This window comes from Muscardinus avellanarius (genome assembly GCF_963383645.1).
Source record: "Muscardinus avellanarius genome assembly, chromosome: 22".
NCBI lineage: Eukaryota > Metazoa > Chordata > Mammalia > Rodentia > Gliridae > Muscardinus > Muscardinus avellanarius.
Genome location: NC_137808.1, coordinates 2,682,663 through 2,709,926, shown reverse-complemented (window position 1 = coordinate 2,709,926; position 27,264 = coordinate 2,682,663). Strand labels below are relative to the sequence as shown.

Genomic DNA, 27,264 nt, shown 5'->3' with positions numbered 1-27,264 from the left:
CGCAGGAGAACGAATGCCAAGGGACCTGTTTTTGGACATCACTGATGGAAGCCGCCCTGTGCGCAGAGCTGTCACCTGCACACAGCGGTCCACAGTCCCCGCTCGCTCCTCCCGGGGGCCTCCGCACGGGGACTCACCTCCTTTCGTTCTGGGTAATGACGGGGACTCACCTCCTTTCGTTCTGGGTAATGGTTCCCTTCTCCAGCTTCCCAGCGATGGAGCCCAGCACCTTGCTGGCGTCGTTAGCAAAGTCCAGGTCTCGAACTTCTGCGGGTGACACGGGAACGATGGCAAAGGCTTCTTTATCCTCCTTGACCGGCGAGGTGCCAATCTGCAACACAACGTGGTGTTTGTAGGACAATCTTGGCTTGAGAGGGCAAGACATCAGTCGAATCCTCTAGTTAAAGGAAACCAGGGAATCCAAAACCCTTGGCGTTAAAATCAATTAGACAAGCCAGGTGTGGTGGCATGTTCCTGTAATCCCAGTACTTGGGAGAATGAGGCAGGAGGAGCTCGGGTTTGAGGTCAGCTTTGGTGACTTAGTGAGATCCTGTTTCAAACTAAAAATATAAAATAGCCGGGCGTGGTGATGCACGCTTGTCATCCCAGCATTGGGGAGGCTGAGACAGGAGGATCGAGGTTCGCGGCCAGCCTCTGCAACTTAGTGAGACCCTGTTTCAAAATAAAGAATAAAAAATAGAGCAGGGGTTGTAGCTCGGAGGTCGAATGCCCCTGGGTTCCAACCCCATATTCACTAAATAAGTAAATAAATAAATAAATAAATAAATAAATAAATAAATAAATGGTTGGTGTGTAGCTCAAACGTAGAATGCCTTGGGGTTTAATCTTCAGTAAAACAGTAAAAAATCAATGAGACATGGGAAAAGCTCTGGAAGGGTGTACCCCAAGTGGTTAACAGTCATAAAACCTGAAACTTGGTATTATGGGGATTGGTCAGACAGGAATGGGGGCCCGGTTATCATCTGATAGTTTCACAGGGATCATTTAAGATTCTTGCATTTAAGAAAAAGTGTTTTACCAAAGGGGAAAAGTAAATTTTAAAAATGGCAATTTTTGACAGTTAGTACAAAATATTTTATGCTAGTGCAGTCCATTCTTTCATTTTTTTTTTTTTTTTTTTTTTTTTTGGGTGGTACTGGGGATGGAACTCAGGGGCTTTTCTACCTCCGGGCTATACTCCCAGACCTGTTTTATACTTTATTTGGAAACAGGGTCTCACTAAGTTGCTGAGAGCCTCACTAAGTAGCTGAGGCTGGCTTCGAACCTGCGCGATCCTCCTGTCTCAGCCTCCCAAGCGCGGGGATTACAAGCGTGCGCCACCACGCCCGGCTTCTTTCGGCTTCTATAAACCCAAAAATGTTCATAGAAGTAGAAGAAAAAAAATCCAATAACCTTACTCTTCACTACCACCACAATAACAAAAAAGTTATGTATCAGTTTTTTGGAACTAGAGAATGAATCCAAGGATATTTTACAACCAAGCTACACTCCCCTTCCAGTCTTTCTTTTTTCTTTTCTTTCCTTTCCTTTCCTTTCTTTCTTTCTTTCTTTTTTCTTTTCTTTTTTTTTTTTTTTTTTCGGTACTGGGGATGGAACCCAAGGGGCACTGTATCTCTGAGCTATACTCCCGCCCCTAATTTTTAGTCTTTTTGTTGTTTGAAACAGGGTCACACTGAGTTGTGAAGGGCCTAAGTAGCTGAGGCTGTCCACTAACGGCGATCCTCTGGTCACAGCCTCCCACATGCTGGGATTACAAGTATGCGCTACCACTTCCGGCTCTCCCAGTCCTTTTTATTTTTTACTCTGAAGCAGGTGCTGAGGGTCCCGCTAAGTTGCTGAGGCTAGCCTTGAACCTGTGAGCCTCCTGTTTCAGCTTCCAAGTATTAGGATTACAGGCCTGCCCCACGCCACCTGGTTTCCTTATTTTTACTTTTTAAATTCCGTAGGTGTGCATGTTTATGTGTTATGAGTCTGGAGACCGTGGGGAAGGAGAGGAGGAAAGAGAAGGTTAAGCCAAGTGTGGTGGCCACACCTGGCAACTGGGTACTGGGAGGCTGAGACAGGAGGGTCACAGCTTCAAGGACAGCCTCAGCAACTTGGTGAGATCCTGTTTCAAAACAAAAGTCAAACCAGGGGCTGGGAGTATAGCTCAGAGGTGGAATGCTCAGAGGTAGAATTTAATCCCCAGTACCACAAAAAAAGGGTAGTGGTGGCGGTGGTGCTGGGAGAGCTTTCAAGAAACAAAAGTAGATACTTAAATACCCAAAAAATAAACAATAAAGACTGGGGAAAAGAATCAACTAGACATTTGCTGTAACTCAAGGCACAAGCTAATGTTGCCCCCTAGCCAAAACCATCCTTTAGACATGAAATCCAGACAATGGCTCGACCACTAGGTTGAGCCAGGAGATGAAATAAAAGGCCCTGGCTATGACTTTGCTTTATCTAGGTTCCTTGGAGAAAACGATTTCATTGCATTCAAGGTTGGCCATAACCCACTTCTTTTGTTGAAGGAAAAGGGAGAAGGAGGAGAAGGAGGAGGAGGAGGAGGAGGAGGAGGAGGAGGAGGAGGAGGAGGAGGACGACTCTTCGTAACTCCACTTTCCTTTCATCAGGGAGCATGAGATGCGAGAGGCAGCCAGGTCCTGAGACTTACTTTCAGCATCACGGGTTTCTCTTCCTCCTTGTCAATGGGAATATTTGTGCTGTGAACCCAGGTATTTGTGCACAGGTGTCTGAGCCGGACATAGGAGTTCCTAAAGGGCAAAAAAGAAGGCATTTAGGAACAGGAATATGTAGATACTCTATGTAGAGCACCATAACCAAGGTTCTAGAATGTGTTCTAGAAAGCTCTAGAACTTTCCAGAACAGCCTAGAAGTTCTAGAATATATAATATGAATAATATATAACATTTTTATAAAAATAAAAAGAGATACCAAAATGGACACTGGACAATATATACTTAGGAGTAAATGTCTCTGGCTCAAGTCACATTCTGATGGCATTTACGAGAGAATAATTCAACATGACTGTAAAGGTTACGGTGATTTATTTCTAAATATAAAATCACACACCCTGTGAATAAACGTCTTGATACAAACTGGGCATGAGACAGAGCAGCAAGAAGTATTTAGTGCATGTCACAAGAGTATAATAAAGCAGTAACTGAAATTTTTATATGGCTCAGTAAGCATAAAATGAAATAGTAAAATTCCCAAAAGAAAATATGAGTAAATACTTACTAATCTTGTGGTAGGGAATGATTTCTATAATATGTAGTAAAGTATATGATCTTCAAATATTAAAAGTGAAGAGCAAATTTTATTACATGAACTTTACATCTCAGCTAGGCATGGTGGTACACACCTGTAATTCTAGTACTTGGGAGGCTGAGATAGGAAGGTTGCAGGTTCAGAGCCAGCCTCAGCTACTTAGTGAGGCCCTCCACAACTTAATGAGACCCTGTTTCATAAAAAAGTAAGCTGCACATGGTGGCACATGCTCATGATCCTGGTATGCGGAGGCTGAGAAAGGAGGACCCAGGTTCATGGCCAGCCTCTGCTACTTAGTGAGACCCTATTTCAAAATAAAGAATTAAAAAACAGGGCTGGGGATGCAGCTAGAAGACAGAATGCCCCTGAGTTCAATCCCAAGTACCAAAACAATAAATAAAATAAAATAAAATAAAATAAAATAAAATAAAATAAAATAATAGGGCTAGGAGTGTAGCTCCGGGGTAAAATGTCTCTGGGTTCAATCTCCAGTACCACAAAAACAACTTTCTATCTTGTACAGAACACGTGTGTGTATGTATGCGAGGGGTGAGGGAGAGACCCGTAAAGTTGAAAGAAAAGCACAGCCTATGCAAACAGAACACTAACACAAAACATGACAAGGTTGATCTATATACATAACAAGTTCCTGTAAATCATTAAGGAAAACATGAGTCATAGAAATGAAAACAGGAGGAGGAGGCAAACGAGCAGTTTAATAATGAAACATAAATGGCTGATAAGCATGGTAAGAGTTAAAGCAACGTATCATGGTATCCTATCACATCCCAAAGATCTTCAAGACTGCTAAAACCCAGTGCCAAGAAGAGCTTAGAGAGAGGAGTCCTTCAGTGCGCTATTCTGTTCTTGTTGCTTTGGTTCTGGTGCCGGGCATTGACCCTCTGGGCCTCTCGCATGCTGACCATGAGCTCGCCCACTCAGCTACAGCACCAGTCCCTATGTGTTGTTGGTGAGTTGGTGCAAGTCTAGTAAAGTAAAACTCTGGAAAGAAGTCTGGCACTTGATGTAAGATATAATATGCACTTATCCTCCCATCTAGCAATCCCAGTCTACCATTATCCCATTAGAGACACCAGGTAATTAGAAGGAAGCATTGAACATTAAAAGGGACTAAATTAGGAGATGGTAAAGGGGAGCTCAGGAAGTCATGAAAGTTTTCTGTTTACGAGTTTGGGCTTTAAATATTGGTGAGACAGGGGTAGACAGAAGAATGAAAATCATTTATAGGAAGAGGGATGGCATACCATGTTCATGGAAAGGGGCCAGGCAACCAGACACGAACCTTCTAAATAGTCTGTTCTGAACACTGACTGTAAGTAAGGCCAGGAGAGGGCAGCCCTAGTGATACTTACTTTAACTACATGGGTATAAATTAAACAATATGAACAAGATATTTAGCAGAGATTTGGATTTTTTTATGCTGAATGACTTTAATTCAGTCTCTCACTCTCTCTCGCTCTCGCTCTAGCTCTGTGCTAGATATTGAACCCAGGGATATTCTATCCTCAAGCTAAATCCCCAGCCCTTTTTATTTTGGAATAAAATTTAGGGCCTCACTAAGTTGCTGAGGCTAGCCTCAAACGTGCAATCCTCCTGTCTCGGCCTCCCAAGTACTTCGTGATTACTAGTGTGCATCAACATGCCTGGCTCATTTGCTTTTTTTCCCCCCTAAACATAACGAAAGCTTGGACCTGAACTTTTAGTTGAATAATTTCAGTCTATAGAATTCTATGTTAAATTTCATTTACAACACAAAGGGCATTCTAATAAATCCTCTGCAGTCCCATTCCTAATCCTTAACTCAAAATCCATGATATTAAAATCAGGACAAATGAGGCACAGAGCTGCAGGTTCTTCTAATGTTGATTTAATGTGTCTCTTTTTTGCACGCTGCAATTTTATGATCTTGTTTAGTAGAGCCAAGTTTGGCCACTGATCCTCTCTTGGCTTGTAAAGATTCTTTAAACCAGCAATCATCACAAAAATGCCTTTGCTGATAACAATTTACAGATCTCGATATATCTAACCTTAGACTTTCTGATCTTCAAACAAGCAAATTCTAGCACAACTTCAGAATGGAAAAAAAAAACCACATTTCTCCTAAGGTCTTTCATAATGCCCCAGAATCAATGAATAAGAGGCCCCGTTCTCTTCTGGCTCTGAGCTGGGTGGCCAAGGGCAAGAATAAATAAAAATTTTAAAAGCAAAGACCCAGTCTGAGACCATAAGTGAACACACTGGTGGACTGCCAGGTACTTCTTCCCCAGGCTGAACACAAGGTTTCTTTTGCTTCTGAGTTTAGAATCAGCCTAAGGTCACCTGCCCATAAAGACATCTTGCCAAAGGAGAAAGTCATGAATGAGAGGAATACAAAAGCAATGGACTCGACCAGCCGGCGCTGCTCAGCTGGCTGACCCAGAAACATAAACTTCCCCTGTCCACGGAATCACGGGGATTTCCAGTCCACACAGGAAAACAGCCAACCGACTCCTCACTCCCACCGCCAAGAGAGCGCCGTGAAGAAGTTCTCCTGGGACAACGGGGTGTTCTGAGTCTCATACCTCTGTCCTTTCCTATCCTGACAAATTTTATTTAGCAAGTTGCATATAAGATAAATGTCACTCCCCCGTCTCTGAGATCTCAAGAAAGATTCATTAAGTAACTTTCAGTTGTGAGAAAGTGACGCATGGAAAAGCGCTTGTTATGGCTGGATAGACTTCCCCTGAGGAGCTCGTGTACTGGTGCTCAGGGCTGACGGGACTAAGTTGCGATGGTTGGAATCTCATCAGTGGATGAATCTATTGTAGTGGATACACTGAGTGGACACCTAGGCAGGCAGGGTGTAGCTAGACAAAGTGGGTCCCTGGGCTGTGGCTTTGGGGACTGTGCTTGTGTCTGAATCCCTTTGTTTCCTGGCTCTCTGGCCTCCATCCTCCATGCCCTGAGCTCCGTAGACCTGTCCTAACATGAACTGAACTCCAAATCTCAAAAACAAAAACAAAAACAAAAAACAGTGAGCAAATAAGTTTTTCTTCCTCTATCCTGTGTGGTAAGGTGCTTTGTATTATAACGGTGAGGATATTGCTGGACCTATCACTTAAGCTAAAATGTAGTGGGGTTCCCCAGACCTGTCCCTGTCGGCGAGAAAGGAAACTTTTAAAAAGCAACATGCCCTAATTTAAGAGATCTCAGCTGAGCATGGTGGTGCACACCTGTAAACCCAGCACCTGGGAGGCTGAGATGGGAGGACTGCGGGTTCAAAACCAACCTCAGAAATTTAGCAAGATTCTCAGCAACATAGCAAGATGCTGTTTCAGAATAAATTTATAAAAATAAAGACACACACACACACACACACACACACCCCAAAATGAATCAAAGATCTAAGTATAAATGGAAACTATAAAATCTTAGAAGAAAACACTACCATAAAATTTTTATTTATGTGTGTGTGTGTGGTACCAGAGTATTGTACTCTGAGTTACACAGGCAGTCCTTTATATTTTTCTGATTTTGAATCAGTGTCTTGCTACGTATCATACCCAGACCTCGAACTAGCAATCCCCTTGTCTCAGCTTCCTGAGTACTAGGTGCACCACCGTAACAGGCTTCTAAAATTTCTTTTCAATTGTTTATTTCATTGACTGAGAGATCGCCCAGGTTTAGGGAAGGAATTAGAGAACAACACAATACCAAGCTGCTTAGAAGGTGTCATTTTTTTTGTTTTGAGGGGGGAATGTCAAGGGCCACTCAACCTTCCAGCTATACCTGCAGCCCTATTTTAATTTCTGTTTTGAAACAAACGTCTGTTAAGTTGATGAAGACCTAGCTAAGTTGCTCGGGCTGGCCTGCAGCCCTATTTTAATTTTTTTTTTAAACAAACATCTGTTAAGTTGATGAAGACCTAGCTAAGTTGCTCGGGCTGGCCTGCAGCCTGTCACCCTCCTGTCTCAAGCTCCCAGGTGCTAGAAACGCAACAGTGAATTACAGTGACGATGAGAATGTCTGACAATCACTGCAACATTCAAACATCGGAGGCGGCGTTGGTGGCCAATCCACATGCGTTGCCAAACGCTTCACGAGAGCTTAAAGAAAAGGGAATCATAATCCGGTTCCAAGAAACACGGCCCGGTCGCATCAACCACCTGGCCTGGGACTCTTGGGATGAGCGGTTTGGCAAATCATACCTCGGGACAAGGCTGTCGCCTCCGCGGAGAGTGGTGGGGTCCAGCTCAAAAATGGAGGAGATGTCATTGCCTTCGGGCACGGAGACCAGAGAGTACACCATCTTTTCTTGGGCATTTCGCAGCCTACTTCGAGACGCGTCTTGGTCAGGGTCCGCCTGAGGGGAAGAGGCATGACGTGAGGGGTTCTGCGGGCAACCCTTCGCCGTCGCTCCGCAATGCACAGGAGCGGAGGGGACCCACAGGGAACGGCGGCGGTGGCACAGGGGTCCTGAAGAGTAGGCAGAGGCCAACGGTGCGAGGACACTGACTCTCTACCTCCTCGAGTCGCCACAAAAATGTCTGAGCAACATGGGCGACAGTCAGGGATGTCACAGAGAGAGCGCTACAGGCAATAAAGACCTTCACGGAGCTACGTCCGCCTGCGGCAGCTGGGGGAGAAGAGGAGATGCTGTTTGAGGAATCTTCACCGTGGAACTGAATACTCGGAACTGCATTTAATCTACAGTGATGGTTGTCTACCGACATTAGGCTACACCTGATTTGCAGGAGAAGAGATAAAAAAAAACAACAACCAAAAACCTCGAATTCAAGCACCCTTAAGCTGCAATCCTCAGATGGCCCCAACACACACATATATTTAAGAAATCAGCCCCGTCCTGAAACCGTCTGTAATGAGTCGGAAGCCTTGCTCAGGTCAGTGCCGGGGAGACGGGCCTTTCTTGCTACACTGGGATTTGGTTGAGATGAAATAAAATCTCTAACCGTGGAGGCTGCGGAGCAATGGCAGAAAGTTCCCTGAGGGACTGCTGACACACATTCTCGGTCCCATGGCCCACGTGTCTGAAGATGTCAAGGGGGGGACTTAGCCTGGGCACCTGCCCGTTGGCTTGGCTTGGCAAGCATTCTTTTATAAATTAATAAAAACGAAAAGGTTCTTTTAATACCAAAAATTTCTCTCTCTTCTCTCCCTCATTCTTTGCCTGCCTTTCTTTCTTTCTTTCTTTCTTTCTTTCTTTCTTTCTTTCAGTATTGGGGATGGAACCCAGGGGCATTCTACTTCAGAGTACCACCCCCAGCCCTATATTTTATTCTTTAATTTAAAACAAGGTCTCAGTGAATTGCAAAGGGCCTCATTAAGTAGCCGAGGCTGTCCTCGATCTGCGATCCTCCTGTCTCAGCCTCCTGAATGTTGGGATTACAAGCCTGTGCCACCACACTCGGCTACCTTTTTTGTTTTATTGTTATTGTTATGTTTTTTGTTTTGGTTTTTGGTTTTTTTGGTAGTACTAGGGATTGAAGCCAGGGGCATTCTACCTCTGAGCTACATCCTCAGCCCTTTATTTATTTTATTGTGAAACAGGATCTTGCTAAGTTGCTGAGGCTGGCTTTGAACCCTCCATCCTTCCGTCTCAGCCTCCCAAGAACCGGGATTACAGGTGTGCACCACCCCATCCGGCTTTGTGCTGTGATTTCTAATAAGCTGCTCCTCTACCTAAATAAACCCAAGCTCCTTAGGCTCTCTAGGCCAAAGTCCCAGCTGGGAGGGACAGAGCACCTCTGCACCCTCCTCTCAGTTACAGAATTTGGAACATCTGTTCTCTCCAAACTACTGTGACCTGGAAAGTGTTGCACATACAACCTTCAAAATAAAGTCTGACCTCACTAGGGTTTGAGGCACAATGTCGGCTGCGGAGGCATGTTGGACACCTGCAGCGGGTCTAGAGGGTATTCAAGATTGTTCTGCCAGAGCCGGGCGTGTTGGCGCATACTTGTCATCCCAGCACTGGGGAGGCTGAGACCGGAGGATCGTGGTTCGCGGACAGCCTCAGCTACTTAGTGAGGCCCTCCGCAACTCAGTGAGACCCGGTTTCAAAATAAAAAAAATAAATAAAAAATATGGCAGGGGTGTAACTTGGAGGTCGAATGGTCCTGGGTTCCATCTCAAGACCCGCCCAAAAAAAAAAAAAAATTGTCTTGCCAGGAGTACTTGGGAGGCTTAGACAAGAGGACCGTGAGTTTGCGACCTAAGACTAAGGAGCCTCAGCTCCTTAGTGAGGCCCTCTGCAACTGAGTGAGACCCTGTTTCAAAATAAAGAATAAAAATAAGGAAGCTGGGTGTGGTGACGCACACTTGTAATCCCAGCATTTGGGAGGCTGAGACCGGAGGATTGCGGTTCGCGGACAGCCTCAGGTACTTAGCGAGGCCCTCTGCAACTCAGTGAGACCCTGTTTTAAAATAAAGAATAAGAAATAGGGCTGGAGGTGTAGCTCAAAGGTAAAATGCCCCTGGGTTCCATCCCCAGTACTAGAAAGAAAAAAAAAAAAAGATTGCTTTCAGTACCTCCTGTATCTTTCAGTGTGTGGTCAGCGCCTGCCACCTAGTGGGCAAAGAGAGACATGCACAAAATCAAAGCCCATCAGGCCCCTCTGGCGCCAGAACCCACAGGCCCAGGATGCCAGCACCAGAGGGGCTAGTGGGGAGGGGAGGGGGACCTGCGTCCTGCCTAAATCGCACAAATCCAGCTCTTCCATCCAAGTTTCCAAGCCAAGAAGAGGGCAGAGGGTGCAGGACCCTCCTGATGTTGGCGCCACACCCAGAGGGCGCAAGGCGTGCTGCTGGGCTCGCGGGTGCGGGGCAAGCGCGCCTTCTACACGTGACCCCGGCCTGAACGCGTCAGATTAGCCAGAGCGACGTGGTATAGACCAGGCCTCGATCACTGGCAGAGAGAAACAGAGACAGAAAGACCAGTGACCTCTGTGGGCGCCTGAGCAGGCCCGTGCACCACGGTGCCATCCGACGACGACCCAAGTCCTGTCCCATCACCTTTCAGGGCTGTGCAGGCCCTGATGTCCCAGTGGACGTGTAGGAACTGGAATTGCTACTGATCTCGTACAACTTTAAAAACCACACATGTGGACAGAGGAAGGAATGCAGGCTCAGAGGGAAAGCCACTTGGCCACGCAGCGTAGAGTGGCGGCTCTGGTGTTGGGCCCAGGCCTGCCTCGCTCCGCTCCCTCTGTGTGATCACCGTGCTTCCCTGCTCCTTCCTGGAAGTGCCAGTGTGTGAACACCGTGCTTCCCTGCTCCTTCCTGGAAGTGCCAGTGTGTGATCACCGTGCTTCCCTGCTCCTTCCTGGAAGTGCCGGTCACACATTCGGAGCCCAGGAGGGCGGCCTCGGTCCTCCCGGGGCCCAGGACTCACTGGGACCTCGGCTTGCCTGGCCGCAGAGGTGACACTTGGTCTACATTTCTTTACACGGTGGCTTTTAGGCCACCGGTTCTGGGGGCCACAGGCAGCCCATTCCCTGGATATAAAGGGGTCGTGTAAGAAGCAACGCTCCCCCAGCCCACGTGGTCAAACGGTGACCCCGTGGGCTCTACACGTGACCCCCGGCCTGAACGGCATCAGATTAGCCAGAGCGATGTGGTCTAGACCCGGACGCCGGACCAAGACGGGTTCAGTGCAGAAGCTTTCAAAACAGCCTCCAGAGTAAGGACAAGACAAAGAAGAAGGAAGGGGCCTCCATGAAGGAGCCGAGGGGAGCAGGCACCCTGCGAGTCCTCGAGCTCATAGCTGAAGGCCGCCGGCTACAGCGCCTCTGTGTCTCTTCCCAAGCCAGCATCCTCCTGGGCCACGCCGCAGGCTGACCGCCCGCGCCCAGTGCTCAAGCATCTCGCCTGCGCCCAACGCCATGCATCTATGTGCTCCTCCTGAACTCACCAGGAAAAGGAACGCCCTGCGGACCACTGCACATCTACCACAGGGCGCAGCAATCAAAGATCTCCCTCGCTCTCTATCTCTGTCTCTTTACTCTTTCTCTCTCTTCTCATGTCTCTCTTTTTCTGTCTTTTTCTCATTCCTTCTCTCTTTTCCTGTCTTTCCTCCCTCTCCATCTCTCCCCTTTTCTCTTTCCTCTCTTTCTTCCTCCTCCTTACCCTTGTCTCTCCCTTTTCCCCATCTCTTTCCTCTCTCTCTCTTTCATTCTTAGACCAGAGCCAAGCTCTCTGCATGAGACCCACTTTACTTACACCCCGAGTTCGCTGACACAGCCGCTGCCTTCATCAAGCCCCATCTCTGGGCACCTGAACCCCGCCTGCTCACACACCAGCCTGACTTGGCCACAGAACCTTCAGAGAATAACCCATGTTGCATTAAAATCCCCAGATCCCAGGAACGAATCCCATGGTCCACTAAAACTCTGAATCGCGTGATCCATCATCCCCTTGCGCGCTAGTTTTGACTGGGCAGACGGTAGGACGCAGGGGTGCAAGGTGGGATGGTCCACCTCAGTCTCAGATGGAGGTCAGAGCGCGGGAAGACTGCTCGTAGGAAGCTGCCCGGGCCCCTTGTGGTCTCCAACCTACAAGCGCCATGACACGCCACACCCTCTCCAAGTCAGGCGAGCAATCCTGCTGTGCACACCTTAAAAGCAACCAGACCAGCCATCTCGTGGCCAAGTGAGGATGTCAAGGGACAGGATCCTTCGAGAAAAGTGCGTACGAGACCCTCCTTCACGGCAGACTGAGGTGACCCTAGGCGGGCACTCAAGGGCCACGGGGCATGTCCAGACCATTCGGCCTCACCCTACCAGACAGAGACAGGGAGGCTCTGGCTCGTACTTACTGAGGGCTGAAACTCCAGGCATTCTTCTTCAAAGTCAGGGTCTACCTGATGAAAAAGAATTGTTAGGATATTAAAACACCCGTTGCTTTCTCAAGGACCGGGACCCAGGGGCGGGCGTCCGCAACACCTGCAGCCATCGGTGAACCCCAGCCGAGGACGGGGCCCTTCCCTCTGGTCACGGAAACCAGCATGCTACAGAACAACGCATGCCACGCACACAACACACACACACAACACACACACTCACAAAAGGCCGCCAGCCAAGAGACGGCTCCAAGTGTAGACAAGGAAAACAACAGATTCCCTAGCAGAGCAATAGCCAGAAGCCCGAGATGAACCAGAGATTAATATACAATCACTGGGAATCCTGCCCATTTTTATTTAAAAAGAAAAAGAAAATGAGGTCTCTAGTGAGAGCTACGTTCACCTCGAAACGTAACGGATAATCCAAACACCATTCATCTTTAGCCGACCCTGCCGAAGCCTTTCACACCTGCCGGGCCGGCTCCGGAGCTCCCCGAGGCTCCATTTGACATTCTGACTTAAGACCATCTGAAATTTCAACTTAGATTTCTTGATCTTTGGCTTTGTAATATTTCTCAAAATCCATCAGCTCGTGTAAGTCTCCGGCACCCCACGGGGTTATACGCTTAGCGTCGGTATTGCACAGGTGGGTTACACAAGGATCCTGACCCCGTGTCCCCTGGACGTCCCCGAGTGGTCTCGCCGGGGGACCAGACGACAGCAGGGGCATCTGATGAGCGGCTGGACTCGGATAAGAAGCCGCATCGCACATCCACCAGGAGATCAGAATGGAGTTCGCCCCCCAGCACCCAGCAGGATGGCTCTGTCTCATACGAACAGTAAAAGCTAAGTTCCTCCTGCCTGTCAGCTTGAAAGCTTTCCTTTCTTCAAAAGCCCTTCATAGACGTGTAAAGGAAAGTTAGTTTTCTTCATTTCTAGCATTCCTACAATCGAAGGGAACGCCCGTTTATTTCCCTAGGACTCTAAAGAGTCTTCTTCCTTTAGGAAACTGTCTAGCTCTGTGTGCATTTATTTTTTGGTTGGTTGCTTTGTGGCGCTAGGGATGGAACCCAGGGGCATTCTACCTTGGCGCTATACCCCCAGCCCTTTCTAGTTTTAATTTGGAAAGGGAGTCTCACTAAGTGGCTGAAGCTGGCCTTGAACCTGCGATCCGCCTGCTTCAGCCTCCCAGTACTGGGATGATGGCCGTGCATCACCACGCCCGGCTCTCTGTACGCTCTCACACTTCTGACTTTCCAAACCGCGTTTCCACTACAGCCACGTCTCAATCACTCGTGACAGAAGGGGGAGTCCATGAACGCGCGGAGAGCAGTAGGTAAAAACACAAAGAACATCCTAAAAACGTTACGCTCTTTTTTTTTTTTTGGTGGTACTGGGGATGGAACCCAGGGGCCTTCCACCTCTGGGCTACACTCCAAGACCTATTTTATATGTTTTATTTGGAAACAGGGTCTCTTAAGTCAGCTGAGGCTGGCTTCGAACCTGCACGATCCTCCTATTTCAGCCTCCCAAGTGCAGGGATTACAAGCGTGCGCCACCATGCCCGGCTTTTTTTTTTTTTTTTTTTTTTTTTTTGCAGTACCGGGGATGGAACCCAGGGGCATTCTACTTCCGAGCGACACCCCCAGCCCTGTTTTTTATTTATTTTTTGAAATAGAGTCTCGCTGAGTTGAAAAGGGCCTCACTAAGTACAAGCTGAGGCTGTCTGCAAACCCCGATCTTCCTGGCTCAGCCAATCCCGAATGCTGGGATGACAAGCGTGCGCCGCCACGCCTGGCTTCTCCCCACACCTTAATCAACAAGTTCTTATATGAGTTAAGTCCTTTTCTAGAGAAATGAGGAGAAAGAAACAGAAATGTAAAACGAAGACCAAGGGCCTGAGCCCCACGTGCCCCATGGATACAGGTGAGTTACGGAAAATCAACCGGTGCACCAGACTTCACGGAGAGAAACGCGGCCGCTCCTGCTTACCTCCGCCGCTAAGTAGTGCCCCGTAGCCAGGTGCTTGAAGCGGAAGAGGCTGTTCCAGTACCCCGCCCCGCCGCGACACGGGTCATGCTGGACCACCTGCAGAGGGGATACCAACAGGGGTCAAGACGTGTCGACCCCTAGGAGCAGGATGTACAATCTGAAACAGGACAGGGGTCAGCAAGAGATACCACTCAAGTTCAGGAGTGACAGATATCTATAAACTAACTAAAAAAAAAATCAGTCTATTCCACCAAAGTAACAGCAAGCTCATGGAATATCCCCATTTAAAGGCAAGAAAGGATTAGCATATAGCACGTAATATCCAAATTCAAAAGCATGAAAGAAGCCCGGCGTGGGGGCGCAAGCTTGTCATCCCAGTACTTGGGAGGCTGAGACAGGAGGATCACAGGCTCGAGGCCAGCTTCGGCTACATAGTAAGACTCAGTCTGCAAATAAAATAATAAAATAGGGCTAGTGGTGCAGCTCGGAGGTAGAATGATTCCATTCCCAGTAAACACACACACACACACGCACGCACGCACGCACACGCACATGCGCACACATGCACACACACATACGTACAAGAAAATCATCCCTTCTGCCTCCTGGAACAGTAACCATGGATTAGATTTCTTTCTCCATAAATTAGTATCGCCTATTCATGAACTTCATATAAATTTATGCAAGCAAATTCGACAGCCTCCTGTGGTCTGTTTTTCACCCCACTCAGCATAACTATTTAGAGGGTTCTGTACACTGTTGTATGTATAAAATAGCCCCTTTACATGACTGCATTCTACCAAATGATTCTTCCACGATCTGTTAATCTGCTCGACTGCTGATGGACGTTTGCGTTGCTTCTGATATTTAGCTATTATAAATAAAATCTTTCTTTGCTTCCTTCTGCAGTTGGTATCATTGTATCCAGCTGTTAATATCAGTGCTTCAGCCTGAGAAACTCCTTTTTGTCCTCCCCCCTCCCCGGTGGTACTGGGGATCGAACCCAGGGGTAGTCTATTTTCAAACTATAACCCCCGTCTTATTTAATTAATTTATTTATTTAGTGGTACTGGGGGTGGAAGCCCAGGGCTTTCTCCCTCCGGGCTATACTCCCAGGCGTATTTTATACTTTGCTTAGAAACAGCGTCTCACTAAGTTGCCGAGAGCCTCACTCAGTAGCGGAGGCTGCCTTCGAACCCGTGCGCTCCTCCTGTCTCCGCCTCGCAGGCACTGGGATTACAAGCGTGCGCCCCCACGCCTATTGCATTTTTTATTTTGAAACAGCCTCACCAAATAGCTGAGGCTGGCTGCGAACCTGCGATCCTCCTGTCTCCGCCTCCCAAGCGCTGGGATTACAAGCGTGCGCCAGCACGCCCGGCTATCTAACTTCTTTAAGTAGCACACTGCGCTGCCCCTTTACTCAAAACAACTCCCCATGTTTCTTCTCTGCCCGTGATCAGAACCTCAGCGCCCTCTGGCCACGCCATATCGCCCCTCGGGCTCCAGTCTCCAGTAGCCGCTTCCAACTGGGTCCCTGAGATGTGCCCCACGGCCACCTCACCTTCTCACTCCCGTGTCTCGCTCTCACAGAACGTGACGTGCGGTTCTTATTTTTTTATTTTTCCCCCGCGTGTGTGTGGGACTGGTGGACTAAACCCAGGGGCATCCCACCTGTGAGCTCCACGCCAAGCGCCAGTTTACTGATTCTGAGAGAAGGTCTCAGGAGGTTGCTGAGTGTTTCTCTATGTTGCTGAGGCCGGTCTCGAATCTGCAATCCTCCTGCCTTAGCCCACAAGTACTGGGATTACAGGGATGCCCCAACACATCAGGCTTATCTCTTCCTTCTAAGCTACTGCTCACCCAGTAACCTGGCACTCAGATGCCAAGTCCCTGAAGACTCCCTGAGTTCCTTCTCCCTTTTCACACCCCCGATCACGGGCCAGTGCCAGCCGGCTGCTCCTGGGTGTGACTGGGCCCCTGCACCCCGAGTCCCGCCTTCCGCTTCCGCCTCACCTCCACCTCCCACAGGGCCTTGGAGCTGGTGGCAGATGTGGCCGACTGCCGCCCCGTGGTCCTCAGAAAGACATGTTGCTTTTTTCTGTGTTCATCGCAGGTGAGAAACTTCTCTTGCTCAGCGTGGAACAGCCTCACCACGTCACCCTGCAAGTGGCCCGCAGAGGAGGCAAGGGGAAATCACGAGTTTAAAAGGAAGAGAAGCACGCCGGGCGTGGTGGCGCACGCTTGTCATCCCCGCGCTTGGGAGGCAGAGATGGAAGGATCGCGCAGGTTCAAAGCCAACCAAAATAGAAAATAGGTCTGGGAGTGTAGCCCGGACGTAGAAGGCCCTGGGTTCCATCCCCAGTACCACCAAAAAGAAGAAGAAGAAGAAGAAGAAGAAGAGGAGGAGGAGGAGGAGGAGGAGGAGGAGGAGGAGGAGGAGGAAGAGGAAGAAGACGAAGAAGAAGAGGAGGAGGAAGAGGAGGAGGAGGAGGAGGAGGAGGGGAAGCCACCAGGTGGGGTAGCACACACTTGTAAACCCAGCATTTGGGAGGCTGAGACGGGAGGATCACGGTTCGAGGGCAGCCTCAGCTATTTAGGGAGGTCCTCTGCAACTAGGAGACCCTGTTTCAAAGGAAAGAATAAAAAAAATAGAGCTGGGGGTGGAGCTTGAAGGTAGAAGGCCCCTGAGTTCCATCCCCAGTACTGCAAAAATAAATAAATAAATAAATAAATAAATAGATAGAGGCCAGGCATGGTGGCACACACTTGTCATCCCAGCATTTGAGAGGCAGAAACCAGAGGATCGTGGTTCGCGGCCAGCCTCAGCTACTTAGCGAGGCCCTCTGCAACTCAGTGAGACCCTGTTTCAAAATAAAGAATAAAAAATAGAGCAGGGGTTGTAGCTCGGAGGTCGAATGCCCCTGGGTTCCATCCTGGGTACAGTACAGAAAAAAGAAAGAGAAAAAGAGAGAAAGAGAGAGAGGGAGGGAGGGAGGGAGGGAGGGAGGTCAAGTACCACACCGAATCCCGCCCGGGAAGCATCAGACTCACCCCCTTTAAAATGTTGTCCTTGTTATCGCTCCATTTCATGAAAAGGACTATCTTCCAGCTCGTATTGCAGTTGACAGAATTGACCTGGAAAACAAATCCGAGTATCATTTCGGGCGCACCCCAACTGCGTGAATCCACGGGCCTCCCCGTAGCCCAGGAAGCAGGGCCGCGCTGTAGCCTAAACGCCACGGTCGACCTGGCACCCGCAGAGGCCCCTGGACGGCGCGTGGTTGTAAGTGGGTCACCCGCCCCCATCACGATGTGCGCACCGAGTATGATGGCGGGAAATGGAGCCGCCGGCCCTTCCAGAGAGAGGGCTATCTAACTTTCCCTCCAAGCCCAAACAGTAAATGGACAAGCACTTCAAATATAAAATGAAGCCAGATGTGGGCACAAGCCTGTAATCTCAGGACCTGGGAGGCTGAAACAGGAGGATCTCAGGTTTGAGGCCAGCCCCAGCAACTGAGTAAGGCTCTGTTTCCAAATTAAAAAAATAAAATAGAAGCCGGGCGTGGTGGCGCAGGCTTGTAATCCCTGCGCTTGGGAGGCTGAGACAGGAGGATCGCACGGGTTCAAAGTCAGCCTCAGCTACTTAGTGAGACCCTGTTTCCAAATTAAATATAAAAAAGGTCTGGGAGTATATCCCGGAGGTAGAAAGCCTCTGGGTTCCATTCCCAGTACCACCCCCCCAAAAAATTTAAAATAAATAAATAAATAAATAAATAAAATAAAGTAGTGCTAGAGGTGTAGTTCAGAGGAAGAATGCTCCTGGGTTCGATTGCCAGTAAGACACACACACACATGCGCACATACACACAAGAATGAATTACAAAGGCAAAAAATGAGTTGAGTATATATATACATTTGAAAATGCTAATAATCAGCTAGGCACGGTGGGTGGCGCCCGCTTGTAATCCCAGCACTGGGGAGGCTGAGAAAGAGGATCGCAGTTCGCGGCCAGCCTCAGCTACTTAGTGAGGCCCTTTGCAACTCAGGGAGACCTTGTTTCCAAATAAAAAGAATTAAAAAAAATAGGGCTGGGGTGTAGCTCAGAGGTATTTTGTGTGTGTGTGTGTGTGTATATATGACTGAAATTATAACTAAGACTTAGTTCAATACCCAGTAACCAACACACACACACACACACACACACACACACACACACACGCACGCACGCAGGCACACACACACACACACACACACACACACACACACTCCACAAACAGAATGCCCCTTAGTTTTCAATCCCCAGTACTGAAAAATAAAAACAAAAAGATGTCCTATGGCCAGAAAAAACAAAAAGAAACAAACATGGCGAAAGGAGCCCTCCCAGCCGGGCGTGGTGGCGCACACTTGTAATCCCTGCGCTTGGGAGGCGGAGACAGGACGATCACGCAGGTTCGAAGCCAGCTGTGCTGGCTTAAGAGACCCTGTTTCCAAAAAAAAAAAAAAAAGCATAAAATAGGTCTGGGAGTGTAGCCCGGAGGTAGAAGGGCTTCCAGGAACCCCAGTACCACAAAAAAAAGGAGCCCTCCCAGGCGGAACATGTTAGCAAATGACCCATCAGTAATGCGGGGCTTAGGAGGAATCAGCAGCCCCACCCTCCACCTGCTGCGCAGACTCTGGGCATCTGCTTCCTGACCTGCAGAAATGGCCCAGTGCCCCGAGTCCCTGCGGAGGGCCCGTTCCTGTGGTGCCCACCACCCACGGCCCGGCTTTCTTACCTCGTTGCAGCCAGGGTTGTCCACCAGCTGATGGGTGCTGGCGTGGAGGGGCTGGCCAGCATTCACGGGGTTCAAAACCACCTTGTCCCCGATGACCACCTGCAAAGGAAGGAACAAGAGAGCTTTCAGGACTGCAGGCTGCCTTGGGGCTCCCGTGAGGAACCAGAGGTGCCCGTACTGTAGAACGCGCTTCTCAGGCAGCAGAGCAGGGCACGCGGCACAGCTTCCATTTATTTATTTATTTATTTATTTATTTATTTATTTATTTATTTACTTACTTATTTACTTATGTATTTATTTATATTTTGCAGTACTGGAGATTGAACCCAGGAGCATTCTACTGCTGAGCTATACCTCAGCCCTATATTTTTCTGTGTGTGGTACTAGGGATGGAACCCAGGGACATTCTACCTCTGAGCTACACCCCCAGCCCTATTTTTTATTCTTTCTTTTGAAACAGGGTCTCACTGAGTTGCAGAGGGCCTACATAGCTGAGGCTGTCCTTGAATTGCGATCCTCCTGTCTCAGCCTCCCGAATGCCGGGATTACAAGCATGCCGGGATTACAAGCGTGGGCCACCACGCCCGGCTCTGTTATTCTTTATTTTGAAACAGGGTTTCACTAAGTCAAAACCTAGTTTTAGCCGGGCGTGGTGGCGCACGCTTGTCATCCCCGCGCTTGCGAGGCGGAGACAGGAGGATGGCGCGGGTTCGAAGCCAGCCGCGTGCGCTGGCTTAGGAGACCCTGTTTCCAAATAAAAATGTGAAAATAGGACTTCCGGGAAGATGGCGACCGAGAAAAGCGGGGCTTAAGAGTCCCGCTAACAACCAATCTCCATTACCACAAAACCAGCGCCTTTCATAGCCAGAAAACACCATCAACAGAAAAACAAAAAAACCACCAGGCTCCAGAGAGAAAGCGGACTGAGAACAGAGCTCAGGGCCACAGAGGAGACACACGCGCCCGAGGACGCGGCAGCAGCGCCATACTGCCGGCGGCAGCGGCGAACTCAGCGGACGGCTACAGCAAGCCGAGGTGAGCCGATGCGGAACAGCCAGGCGGGATCTTTCAGCGCAGACAGCATTTAAAGCTCCCAGTGGCTGAGCTCAGCACACGCTGCAGGGATTCAGAGTGGAAATCAAAACCAGAGAAGAAAAAATACGCCAGCCTCATGGCCGAGGGCGTGGCAGAGGCGCCATATTGCCACCGGCGGCGGCAGCAGCAGTGAATTCACCGAGTCCAGTACAGCTACATCTACGTACTCAAGAACAGTGAGTCAAATTGCGGGCCACAGAGGAGAAATCCCAGTATTGTGCCTCCTGGGACTTGACCCAGTGAGGGAGTGGTGGTGGCAGAGATATCACACCATAGGAGAGCGTGCAACCTGGCACCCCCCATAGTTTAAAGCAGCCTCTATCGACTCCCTGGGTCGGAGACTCTGTGATACAACCCAGTAAAGGAGTAGTAAGGTCTGAGATAATACAGACTCGAGATCCAGAGCACCTTAAGTGAAGCCATAGTGACCCAAGGGAAGAACCCAGAGAAGGCACAAACCTCCGAAATCATGGGAAAGAGGAATAACACTGAAGTAATGAATGTGCACAACCCCACAACATCAGAACCTGATAAAACAGAAAATCAGAGATTTCTAGAAGATCAAATCAGGAAAATAACTGTAGAAATAATAGAGGTGCTTCGAAAAGAACTCAGAGAGAGCCAAAAAGAGATAAAGGATGCAATTAATGAAGTAAAGGCCTCAATTCAAAGCACAAACAACCGATTAGACCACATGGAGAACAGAATCTCGCTCTTAGAAGATGAGCAATCCAAAAATGAATGCATAGTTTCTAATCTAGAAAAAGATATCCAACAGCAGGAATCTGACATTGAAGAAATATGGGCCCATCTTAAGAGAGCTAACCTAAGAATAATTGGAATAGAGGAGGGAAAAGAAAGTGATACCAAAGGGATCAACAATCTCTTCAAGGAAGTAATAGCAGAAAATTTTCCAAATATAGAGCAAGAGGTTGATACACAGATTCAGGAAACTTATAGAACTCCCTTTAGACAGGATCCGAGAAGAGGATCCCCACGCCATATAATTGTCAAAATGACCAATGTGGAAGCCAAGCAGAGAATCTTAAAGGCAACAAAAACAAAGGGCCAAGTGACATTCAGAGGCAAACCAATTAGAATCACTCCAGACTTCCCAAACCAAGTCATGAGAGCCAGAAGGGCTTGGAGTAACATATTCCAAACTCTGAAAGAAAACAAATTCCAGCCAAAAATTTCCTATCCAGCAAAACTTTCTATCAAATTAGATGGAGAAATAAGAAGCTTCCATGACAAACAGAAACTGAAGGAATTTATGTCTTCAAAACCAGCGCTAGAGAAAATACTCAAAGAGATTAACTACAAAGAAGAAATAGGTAACACTCACCAGAACCAGAGAAACAAGAGTTTCCATCCAACAGACAACTAAGATTGGTTATCTGTGGAGATTCATTATTTATGTTAGTCTTTTACCTATCTCTAAATTGTATTGTTTGCCTTTATTGTTGTTAATTTTTAGGATTTCTAGTTGGAATATTAATATACCTTCAGATATAGCATTTGGAAATATTTTATCCAATTCTATTAGTAACTTTTAACTCTGTTTACATTGTCTTTGGATATACAATATTTTCTTTTATTTTTTAGGGAGTTTGTATATTCTTCTGTTGCCTGTGCCATTGAAATCATATCCAAGAAATCACTGCCAATTTCAATGTTGTGAGGTTTTATGACCCAGATTTTCTCCTAAAAGTTTATAGTCTTAAGATTTATATTTAGGTCTTTTATCTAGTTTGAGTTAATACTTGTATGTGGGATTAGGTAAGGGTCCAATTTTATTCTTTTCCATGTAATTATTATTTTTCAACAATATTTAGTTAAAAGATTATTATTTCCACCACCAAATCTTCGTGGAAACCTTGTCAAAAATAACTTGACAATATAGGGAAGAAGTTAGCTCTAGGCTTGTATTTAACTCCAATGGTCTATATATCTGCCTTTAGAACAGTACTACACTGTTTCAATTATTGTAGCTTTATATGGTTTGAAATCAGAAAATATACATCTTCTATCTTTGTTTTTGCTTCGAGATTGTTTTGGGTATCTAGAGTCCATATTCCATATCAGGATAGATTTTTTTCTGAAAATAAATATATGATAGTTTCACCTAAAAAAAAGAAAAAAATATTCTCTGGTAAGAAAGAAAGCAAAAAGAAATATTGAAATGTTATCTTTAAGTCATCAAAAGCTTGGTATCAGACAAATGAAACTGTTATGTGAGATTATCATTTTTAATTTTGGATAAATTGCTATAATACTGGATGTCAACCACTAAGCCAATCATGGGGGGGAGGGATGGGGAGAGAATGGGGTGGGGATCGGGTGGGGGCTGACTGGGCGATGTGTGCATGTATGTCTGCAGAGGTTTGTGTCCCACTGTGATGTATGAATACAGTGCACCAATAAAATAAAAAAAAAAAAAAAGAAAAATAAAAAAAAAAAAAAAATAAAAAAAAAATGTGAAAATAGGTCTGGGAGTGCAGCCCGGAGGAAGAAGGGCTTCCAGGAACCCCAGTACCACAATAAATAAATAAATAAATAAATAAATAAATAAATAAATAAATAAATAAATAAAAAGCAACAACAACAACAACAAAAAACTAGTTTTAGGTTGACGCTGGTTCGGTATTTTGAGACCCCTTCATGCTATTTAAGGCACAAATTTCTTTTCAGCAATAAAATGCAACTATTTTAGAACCTCACCAAGGTCAGGGGTAAAGCTGCGGGCATTTAAACATGCCCTGCGAAGAAGAAGCGTGTGCCCACGCGGATGGCTCATGTGGCTAACAAAGGCGTCCTGTGGCTCTAATTCTCCAAGCTCTTCAGGACAGGGGGGCACGCGCTGAATGAGACACAGACTCTGCCTGCTTTTCAGCATGGGAGCAAGCTCCACCAGTCCTGAAACCCACCATCCTTCCTTATTAGGACTTACTTTCTTCCTTCCTTTCTTTCTCTCTCTCCCTCTTTCTTTTTTTCTTTTCTTTTCTCTTTCTCTTTCTCTTTTCTTTTTTTTCTTTTCCTTTTCTTTCTTTCTTTCCAGGGGCATTCAACCTCCAAGCTACACCCCCAGCCCTATTTTTTATTTATTTATTTTTGTGTGTGTGGTACTACGGGTGAAACCCAGGGGCTTTTCTACCTCTGGGCTACACTCCCAGACCTATTTTATATTTTATTTGGAAACAGGGTCTCACTAAGTAGCTGAGGCTGGCTTCGAACCTGTGCAATCCTCCTGTCTCAGCCTTCCAAGTGATGGGATTACAAGCATGTGTCACTACGCCCGGCTCTGTCATTCTTTATTTTGAAACAGGGTCTCACTAAGTTGAAGAGGGCCTCACTAAGTAGCTGAGGCTGGCCTCGAACCATGATCCTCCTGTCTCAGCCTCCCAAACGCTGGGATTACAAGCGTGCCCCCCCACGCTGACTTCATTTCCAAAGCAGACATTTCTCCTATTCTACTGAGGCATGAGGAATGATGAGGATGTCCCCTCAGGTGATAATCGGGGCTGGTAAGTACTAAGGGAGGAAGCATCTTCACGGGATGTCTTTCCAGAGGGGCAGAAGGAAAGGCACACGGGCTGTATGGCGGTCGTGCTCTACCACATTTCCTTGCGACCTAAACACCAGTTTCCGCAGCGATTCCCTTCTTTTCCTACAAGATCTGCCCTCTGGTTCCAATGTGAAGTTTCTCCCAGCTGAACCTAACGCACAGTGACAGACGAAGCCGGGCAGGCTGGAGCTCTCCACTCACGCTGTCGCCGATGGACCGCAGCTTGTAGAATGGCTGGATGTAAAACCAGGAGCCCTCGTTTCCGGCCTCGTCCAGAGTTACCCTCATCGCGTTTTTCTCCAGCAGGGCTGGAAGCCTCTTGTTCACAGTGAGGTATTTGTTGCTTTTCAAATGCAGGAGCTAAAACGAAAACAAAACAAAAAAACCCAAACACCAGAAGAGTTACAGGGGTGTCAGCAACTCTCTCTCTCTCTCTCTCTGAATTTTCTACCATGTGCCCTCTCTGTCTGAAAAAAGATGGATCAAACATCCCTCCAATCCCTCTGGGCTATTTGTGAAGAAGTAGGAAAGTCACAAAGAGCTTGAGGCCGGAAATAATGAGAAAAAGAAGGAACTGTAAAGAGAGAAGTAGAGAGGAGAATTGAAAAATACACACATATATAGACATGGCAGACATACAAATGTATATATTCATATTTACATTTATGTGTGTGTGTACAGAGGTACGTGTATACATACATATATATATATATTTGTTGTTGTTGTTGTTGTTGTTGTTGTTGTTGTTGTTTCTTGATGACTCTGCATGAGTCAATGTTATCAACACCTGCTAGGGTGGTGATGGAGGGGACCGATCTAACCTGCACCCAGGAGCTAAGGAACTCCAGTCTGGAGACCACAGATACCAAGGTACAGCTAAAGACGTCAGTTAGGCGCACAGGGCGCCATGACACTCCAAAGGCAGCCTTATTTCATATGAAAGAGCGCCGGTAGTCATGGACTTCCATCTTGGAGGCTCCAAGCTCTTGATTTGTGGCTGATGCTGAGGCTGTCCTTGAACCTGCGATCCTCCTGTCTCAGCATGCAGCACCAGGCTCAGCCTGAGTGTCTCGAGGATCCCTACTGTGAAGGAGTCCCGCCCCGCGTTTCCGATGGCTCAGGTTCCGCCTGGCCAGGGCGGCCGCGGCCTACCTGGATCACGTTGCCGTACTGGATGACCGTGCCCAGCAACTTCCTGTTCTCTGTCTCATTCTGCTTCTTCTCCAGGTCTGCGGCGTGCTGTGTATGGAGAAGGAAGAGGGTCACCAGAAGGAAACAACGGCTTCTGGTTCTCTGTCACAATGCCAAATGCCAGTTCACACGAGAACCGCAGAAACCAGATCCCCAGAACCAGCAGATCCCCAAGACCGCTCTTAAGCCTTGTGAACCGAGCCGAGGACTGCAGCACAGAGGGTCTGCGGTGCCTCTCCTTTGCCAGCTGGCTTTGTGGGTTTCTTAAAAATAAGTTTTGTGTTTTTTTTTTTTTTAATAGAAATGTTCATGGCCATTTTCTCCGAGAGAGACTACTCAAAAGCTTGCATGATTTTAAAGAAAACAGAGCAAAGGCCATTGGAAATCTGCATATAAGGCATGCTTTAAAGGTCTCTTTAAGGCTCTGGAGTAAAATTGAAACTGGATGTGAATGTTCTTTTGGGGTGCTTTGTGGTTTTGTGACCTTGAGTTTGTTGTCTGCCATTTGAGGGCCCATTTCCTCTTTTGCAAAATGAGGATTAAAAGGCAGTTATACCTCACAGAAATCGTGCTGTATGGTGCCTGGTCAACGTAGGACATGTGGATTATTAGCTGTTGTGGTTAGATATTAATTATTATTATTTTTTTTGGTGCAAGGGATTGAGCCAAGCTACCCCTTCTTCCGACCAGATTTTATTTCTTACTTGGATACAGGGCCTTCACTAGGTTTTTTGAGAGTCTTGCTAAGTTGCTGAGGCTGGCCTGTAACCTGGGATCCTCCTGCCTCAGCCTCCCAAGTACTCGGATTACAAGCATGCGCCACCATGCCTGGCTCAAGATATTAATTATAATTTATTAATTTATATAGTAGCTATTTGAGGGGAAGATAACTACTCCAATTTAATTAACTAATTTACTTATTTTGTGATACTGGGGATTGAAGCCAAGGTACCTTCCAGCTACACCCCCAGCTCCCCCACTTTTTTTTTTTTTGGAAACAGGGCTTCACTAGGATGGTGAGAGTCTCACTACTTGCCGAGGCTGTCCTCGAACCTAGGATCCTTCTGTCTCAGAAAGTAGTGAGACTCTCATCAACTTAGCAAGACCCTGTTTCAAAATAAAACTAAAATAAGCCAGGCGTAGTGGCGCACGCTTGTCATCCCAGCATTCGTGAGGTTGAGACAGGAGGATCTCGGTTCAAGGACAGCCTCAGCTACTTAGTGAGGTCCTCTGCAACTCAATGAGACCCTGTTTAAAAATAAAGAATAAAAAACAGGCTGGGGGTGTTGTTTGGAGGCAGAATGCCCCTGGGTTCCATTCCCAGTACTGCAAAACAAAACAAAACAAAAACAAAAACAAAAACAAAATCCAAAAATCCTAAAATAGGGATGGGGGTATAGCTTGGAGGTAGAATGCCTCTGAGTTCTATCAGATAAATAGATTAGATAGATGATAGATAGATAGATAGATAGATAGATAGATAGAAAGGTTGGTGGGTAGATAGAAAGGAAGAAATAAAGAAAGAAAGAAAGAAAGAAAGAAAGAAAGAAAGAAAGAAAGAAAGAAGAATGAAAGAAAAAGAGAAAGAAAGAAAGGAAGAGAGGAAAGATAGATGATAGATAGATAGATAGATAGATAGAACCAGGACTATAGACTATAGCTCACAGGTAGAATGCTTCTGGATTCAGTTTCCAGTACCATATTATTATTATTATTATTATTATTATTATTATTATTATTATTATTAGTGGTGGTACTGGGGGTGGAACCCAGAGGCTTTCTACCTCCGGGCTATACTCCCAGACCTTTTTTTATATTTTATTTGGAAACAGGGTCTCACTAAGTTGCTGAGAGCCTCACTCAGTAGCTGAGGCTGGCTTCGAACCTGTGCGATCCTCCTGTCTCAGCCTCCCAAGCGCGGGGATTACAAGCGTGCGCCACCACGCCTGGCTCAGTACCATTTTTTTTTAACGTAAAAAAGGTACACCTTTTGAGAAAAGTGACAGACCGGAATGCACTCCTGCGGGAGGAGCAACTCGACCATGTTAGGGGGGCCACGGCACCCCCACCACGTCTCCATCTGTGCTTGAAACCAGTGGTCCATTTAGGGGCTCTTTCTCTGCTTTTGGGAATTAGTCGCCAGCCTTCTACTCTCTGTAAGGATACAAGCCACTGGGCTCAAGACAGATCGAGAAATAATACCAGCGCAGATGACGTGGCCAGCACTTGGGAGGCTGAGACCGGAGGATCGCGCAGGTTCAAAGTCAGCTTCAGCTACTTAGTGAGGCCCTCTGCAACTCAGTGAGACCCTGTTTCAAATCGAAGATTAAAAAATAGGGTTCGGAGTGTAGCTCAGAGGTGGAATGCTACTGGATTCCATCCCCGGTACAACAACAACAAAAAAAATTAAGAGCTTGAAGTTTCTTGACGACGACGACTCCTCCTCCTCCTCTTCCTCCTCCTCTCCTCTTCTCTTCTTCTTCTTTTTTTTTTTT

At 47.1% G+C, this 27,264-nt stretch overlaps 1 protein-coding gene across 5 annotated transcripts in view; it reads right to left on the bottom strand.

The window, feature by feature from the left end:
* ITPR1 (inositol 1,4,5-trisphosphate receptor type 1) overlaps positions 1–27,264 on the bottom strand; it is a gene marked incomplete at both ends in the record, with an annotated part of 305,516 nt that overhangs the window by 173,042 nt on the left and 105,210 nt on the right. For 3 of the 5 annotated variants that reach the window (XM_080718249.1, XM_080718250.1, XM_080718252.1), the window contains 10 exons: positions 171–331; positions 2,678–2,777; positions 7,503–7,657; positions 12,128–12,172; positions 14,144–14,239; positions 16,157–16,303; positions 17,195–17,278; positions 18,919–19,017; positions 23,780–23,938; positions 24,731–24,817. In XM_080718249.1, coding sequence (XP_080574375.1) covers positions 171–331; positions 2,678–2,777; positions 7,503–7,657; positions 12,128–12,172; positions 14,144–14,239; positions 16,157–16,303; positions 17,195–17,278; positions 18,919–19,017; positions 23,780–23,938; positions 24,731–24,817 — 1,133 coding nt within the window. The remainder of the gene's footprint in view (positions 1–170; positions 332–2,677; positions 2,778–7,502; positions 7,658–12,127; positions 12,173–14,143; positions 14,240–16,156; positions 16,304–17,194; positions 17,279–18,918; positions 19,018–23,779; positions 23,939–24,730; positions 24,818–27,264) is intronic. The other 2 variants (XM_080718251.1, XM_080718253.1) reach the window with 1 other exon arrangement.